The sequence below is a fragment of the Leptonychotes weddellii genome, chromosome 8 (genome assembly GCF_054177405.1).
Source record: "Leptonychotes weddellii isolate Sample4059 chromosome 8, ASM5417740v2, whole genome shotgun sequence".
NCBI lineage: Eukaryota > Metazoa > Chordata > Mammalia > Carnivora > Phocidae > Leptonychotes > Leptonychotes weddellii.
In genome coordinates this window covers 37,594,117-37,600,398 of record NC_138376.1, presented here as the reverse complement: position 1 = coordinate 37,600,398, position 6,282 = coordinate 37,594,117, and the positions used below count along the sequence as shown (strand labels likewise).

The following is a 6,282-nucleotide window of genomic DNA, read 5'->3' as shown; positions in this document are numbered from 1 at the left end:
CTTAGTTTATAATACTTAGATTTTATATATAGCTTATACCAAGAAAATGTAAGGATATAGGTATGTATACACATACACATAAAAAATAGAATAAAATACACATGAAAAAATGGGATAAAATACATAAAACGAGACTGGAAACGTACCAAATATTAAGAGATTTGGGTCATGGGTGAATTTTTCTTTTACTCCCAATTTTGTTTTTTCCTCACAAAATATTTCCTCAAACTTTTCTGCAGTGAATACAACTTTTTCTTTTAACAGGAAGATTTGTCTTTCTCCTTTTTTATAAGCAAAAAGGCACATTAAGTAGTGGTGATAACCAACAAGAATAAGAACAGCAAGTAAAATGTAATGAATCTCAAAGGTGGTGGAGGTTGTGGACATAGGTGGAGGTTGTGGACAAAGGTTTTCAGAGAAGTCAACACTTGCCTAATGGTGGTTGTGTGAAATTTGCCTTATGGTCACTTGAGTGGCCAGGTGGTTTCTGAAAGTCCTTGCTATGATTCATCCACCTAAGGCAATTTCAGATGGTCACATTTTTACACAAAGTGGAGGTAAGACCTAAGAGCAAAGACCCAGACATTCTCGGGAGATTTCTTCGTATTGGGACACTCGGATTTCACTTTGGATTCACTCCCAGGACACTGTGAATGCGAAAAGACTCCTCAGGCTCCTTACACAACTGGGTTCTGCTTGGATCAGGAAAACCTGTGAAGCAAATTCAACAGGACTTCAACTTACTACTTTGTATCAGGGAGATACCGGTTTAAAGGAAATCTGTTAAGTACGTTGTAAGCAGTTAACTAGGAGGTTGGTGAGTGCTTTAAAAATAACTTTTAGGGGAACCTGGGTGGCTTAGTCAGTTAAGTGTCTGCCTTTGCCTCAGGTCATGATCTCAGGGTCCTGGTATCGAGTCCTGCATCTGGCTCCTTGCTCAGCAGGGAGCCTGCTTCTCCCTCTGCCACTCCCCCTGCTTGTGCTCTCTCTCTCTCTCTGACAAATAAATAAATAAATAAAACCTTTAATAAATAAAAATAAAAATGACTTTTATTTGAGATAAAATTAACCTAAACATATCTGGACTAAAAGAGTTAAGCTGACTTGAAGAAATACATTTTTGACAGAAAGGAGATAAAATGAAAACTGCGTCTATTCTGTTTTTCTGAGACAACAGGGCATCAGATTTCAAATCCCAGAGGGAAAAGAAACCTGACACCTAAAGAAAGTATTTAAAACTCCTACAGCCCAAGGTGAACTAAGTAGACTTGAAACCTCCTCAAAGACCCTGTCAAGCAATGTGTACCTTAGGCTGTTGAATCATAGGATAAATATCACAAGATGTGGAGGTCATTTCTAAGAAATTTAAGGATGTATTTACTGATCCACTAATGCTGGGAAAAGCTAGGGAGAAGTTTTTTCTTTCAGGAATGCAGAAAAGAATCAATAAAAATCACCAGTTGGATTGTACAGGATTCCTTGTGTTGTATGCCTTCAACTGTTTTTTATTAAAAAAAAAAAACCTAATGCCTACTTGGGATGAAAAGTGAACTAAACAATTACAACAACACTAATAGTAACAGCTAACTTTGAGCATTCATTATATGTGAAGCATTATTCTGAGTATTTTTCATTTAACTTAATCCTAGAAAAAAACCTTATGAGGTTAATACTATATATTATCTCTACTTAACAAATAAGGACACAAAGGCACAGAGAGATTAAGCACTTGCCCAAAGTCACAGTTAGTAAGAAGTGGGACAGTTTTGAACCCAAGAAGCTGAACTTCAGAGTTGGCCTCCATAGAGAAGGCAACCAAATGATGTTTTGGTCCATGTTAAGGAGGTTTTTCTTGCTGACTATATATTCAATGCTCAATCACTTGGGGGCATATAATGACTCACAACCAAATTCATCAAGTCAGGCCTGAAAACTGTCTGCCAATAAGTTTAACCTCACACAGAGGCCAAAGCAGTTGGAGGAAAAGATAATTCACTTCATGGGGCCTATATTACTTTTTCTACTACCAAGTAGCTTTGAACACAGATGAGGTCAGGTGCTGCATTCTTCCCTCAAGTGTGGGTCTCATAGTCCTAAGAACTGCCAGTGGTGATCCTCCAGCCAAAAGGCCTTGCAGAACTCATGGGCATTAAGCTATTTCTAGCACGTCCCATAAACATGAGTCAGAAAACCCAGGATGCCCTGTCATCTTTTGACTCCTTTCAAGTAAGTACCACTGAAGGCCATTCTCAAACCTTTAGAAGGGAGAAGATCGTATTCTTTTTTTTTTTTTTTTAAAGATTTTTATTTATTTATTTGAGAGAGAGAGAATGAGAGAGAGCACATGAGAGCGGGGAGGGTCAGAGGGAGAAGCAGACTCCCTGCCGAGCAGGGAGCCCGATGCGGGACTCGATCCAGGGACTCCAGGATCATGACCTGAGCCAAAGGCAGTCGCTTAACCAACTGAGCCACCCAGGCACCCGAGAAGATCGTATTCTTATCTACTTAGTAAGCCTATGCAATTACCAGCTGTGTGACTTACCCAAGCCACATGACCTCTACACCTAGGTTGGTTCGTCTGTAATACAGGGATGTATCTTACCTATCCTGTCTGCCAGGAGGCAAGAGGTGGATCAGATTATATTTGAGGGCATTTCAAACTCTAAACTGAAAATAAAGAGCACAGAGCGAGGAGTGAGGTAGGGGGCACTGTTCAACAGTTTACTCTTCAAAAGCCAGCATCCCACTTACCTTGTTAGTTCTTGCTGTAACCAAATACTCCTTCAGCAGTGCTAAAGTCAAGCAGTTCATCTCTAGAGGGAATGCTTTGCTCCTCACAGATCCCCAAACCAGACCACACTACTACAGAGTTAATAAAAATGGTGTTTAATAAAAAAGAGGAACAAATAAAAAGACTTATTTCAATAGCACAAGAGACTTTTTTTTTTTCCAACAGCATCAAGAGAGATGTATTTTCAACCCGGTTTTGAATACAAATATTAATAAGAGACGATGGACAGAAGTAAGATATACAATTATTTTATGGCAAACTATACATTATCTACCTTTAGATCAGACTTATCTGCCATATTTAAAATATTAAAATAAATAAAAACCAGATAAAAAGCATTTTTACTAGACTAGATACTTTGGGGTAGTAAAGCCCCTTTAAATGGCATTTAACCTTCAGAGCTGGGTCTTCTGTTCTCCCCCTCTTCTTTTCCTAGTTATTATTTTTTTTCTAACACTTAATGAAAAAAAGAAAAATGTGCACATCAGAATAAAGTAAAAAGGAAAGATTTTGTTTACTTGCTGCTTTATTTTAATTTTCCCATTCCTTTTTACCTTCTTTTTCAGCTTTAAAACAAGCCTCTCTCCCCATCTACTCCCACTCCCTTTGAATCAAACTTCACTCCCTGATTGGCAGGGAAAGAGATCATTTGAGCTGTATTGCAAAGTGAGAATTAACAACAGATTTTCTTATTTCAAATAGCCCACAATTTACCAATCTGAAAATACCTTTCTTTCCCCTCTTCCAATGACTTAGGTCCCGAGACCGTCACAGTATTTAAGACACAAAGGAGGTATTATGTTGCTCACAGTTCTTCATTCTGTCTGGAGTGTCATCTGCCTCCTTGCTGCGCTGCCCTAGCCTTATAAAAGGTCCTTGCTGTTGGTTAATTACAGGTTGGCGTTCCCGGAAGAGCATTTTCTTAAAGGCTTATCGCTCGTCCACCAGCCCGCAACATTCCTAAGGCTCCTCTTTCCTGTTTCATATCCTCGGGCAATCCAGTCCTTGGGGACCGTGAGGTGATCTCCCCGCGGCATGGACGGGGAGAGCCGGTGGTTCTCCGGAGTCCTGGCGCCCCACAGCCTGGTGCTTCACTCCCTGTTGGTGCGAAAAGTGATGGCGCTCATGGAGTGCTCCTCGGTCCGTGCGGTCATTTGGCCCTTCGTCCATGAGGTCCACAGGACTTCTTCTGTCATCTGATAGTCCACAATCCGCACAAGCACGGACTTGGGTGGGGATGCGGGGTCCCGCGGCAGGGCTCTGAAGGGAGCGTCTACACGGCTGCCAGAAATTCGCTTTTCTCGTGGGAAGAGAGACGGGCAGTCGGGTTCCCGGTCCTCTCCGGCCGCCTGGTCCTCCCCACCGGCCACTTCTTCCCGTGCAGGGTCCCCTGGAGTCCCCAACCATCTCTCTGGGTGCAGAAGAAACAGCACTTTCTCTCTGACCCACGGCTCACAGTCCAGGTTCTCAGCTGCCGGGCTGTTCTCGGGAGCGCCGCCTCGACTTCCGCTCGCCCTCGGCCCCGCTGCCGCCCCCGTCACCGCGGGATTCCGGGCACCAGGAGCCAGGGGAGCCCCGCGCCCCAGCTTGCGCGGAAAGGACCCGGCGCGCCCCAGGATGCCCGGAGCGTCCGCGAGATTCGCAGCCCCGCGGGGCCCCGAGGCCCCCAGGCCAGTAGGAGGCTCATTCATTCGTTGGTTCTTTAAACGGTTCACACAGCAAACTCCCGCTGAACTCGGAAGGCGCGGGACCGGCAGGATTTTCTTAGGCACGCCCGGCCAGAGACCAGCTCGGTGCTGACCCCGCCTCCTGGCGCCTCCCAGTCCCGTCCGCCTCGGCCCTGCTAGCCTTTTAAAGACAAAGAGCCTGACATCCCGGCAGTCGCGCCTCTTTCTCCTTCTTACCCTCGCCCCAGCTCTGATGCTTTTGTCGTATTTCTCATTCTACGCCCTCTTGCATCTCAGCTGTATTCTATTTCCACCTTCTGTTTTTCTCCCGGACAGAGGCGCAAAAGACACTTCGCACAGCTCCCCCACCTGAAATGCCCGCGACAAAGTGCCCTCTTCTTTCCCAGGACGCGCCTCCCAGGTGAAGAAACAAGGAAGTTTTCTGGTTTTAATTATCTGACTTAATCAAATTCTTGCGAAAAGGTTTCGTGTTCAGTCTCAATCCATCCCTACTTTGCTGCCAAGATTATCGAATGTAGATCTAGGGAGTCGACTTTGAGAAAACGGCTTTTGGTTTGTTTGTTCTTCCTTTGGGATGCAGGATCTGTGGGACAGTGGTCGCTCCTGTCTTCATATTGGTTATAATCAATGCTTACTCCAGGAAGGGGTTTAGTGCTTTGGATCGAACAGAAACAAAACAAAAACAAATCGCTAAATGAATGTCTTCAGGATTTAAAATTCTGTGTTCACGTCGTTTTTTTAAACTTACCCCTTCACTCCTCCACTCCCTTTCTCTTTAACCCCAGCGGTTAAAAGAAGTATGTCTCTCAAATTCTGGAAGAAAATAAAAAGGGTGTATTTCTGGGTAGACTTTTGGAATCTGCTCATTGGCGAGCACACTGACACATTAATCTTTGGCTGGGGTTAACAGGGGAAACTATAGCTAATGGAAAAAAGGGGAACTTCGTTTGGGATTGCCAGTCCATCCTTAGTAACAGGTGTTTGTTTTACTAGCAAACGCTCACTGTTTTCCCTATCTACTTTAGAAAAATGACTGCAATGGTGGAAATTTCTACCCCTGTATGAAAGACCAAGTAGTGTGGTGAAAGAGATATTTTGGAAAGAGAGGACCTTCTGATGTTTGCCAAGTCATTCATATATATATATGTATATACACACATACATAAGTGTTGAAGGAGTGAGAAAATCTAGGTCAGATCTGGCTGGCTTTGGGCTGGTTACTGTTAAATGACAAAGTTTTTAAGTGTTTTAGACCAGAATTGTTCTAAGCACTCTATATATTTAAATTCATTTATTCTTCACAACAAACTAAGCAAGTAGTACTATTACTATAGTCTCCTTGAGAACTTTGAGGAACAGGGAGGCTAAGTATTTGTCCAAGATCAAGCACCAATAAACAATGGAGCCAGGATTCTAGCATGTTTAAATGCTTCCTCCTATTTCCTGTTAGTCCTATTTTAAGCCTATGACTTCATGTTCTTTTCTGTTCATTTACTCAACCAGTAATTACTGAATGTGTGATAAATGAATGTCAGCCAATATTCTAGATGATGGGGACATCTGGGAGAATAAGCCAAATTGCTTGTCCTCTTGAAGTTTTCATTCTACAAAACCCTTGTCCAAAAGTAGGATATAATACCTTAACTTTAATGTACACAAAAATCACCTGAGGATTAATGCCTTATTCTGCTCTGAAAGATTCTGTTCTTATAGAGTTGGGGTAGCACTCAGAGTATGGATTTTGAGCAAGCCTCCCAGTTATTCTGATGCTAGTGGTCCATGGACAGCATTAGGAGAAACATC

General features: G+C 43.0%; 1 protein-coding gene across 1 annotated transcript; it reads right to left on the bottom strand.

Moving 5' to 3' along the window:
* Positions 1–2,870: 2,870 nt before the first annotated feature.
* On the bottom strand, positions 2,871–4,769 carry C8H6orf141 (chromosome 8 C6orf141 homolog). The gene has a single exon (XM_006727586.3). It carries the CDS (start codon positions 4,480–4,482, stop codon positions 3,883–3,885), a length of 600 nt encoding a protein of 199 aa, XP_006727649.2. The 5' UTR covers positions 4,483–4,769; the 3' UTR covers positions 2,871–3,882.
* Positions 4,770–6,282: the final 1,513 nt, after the last annotated feature.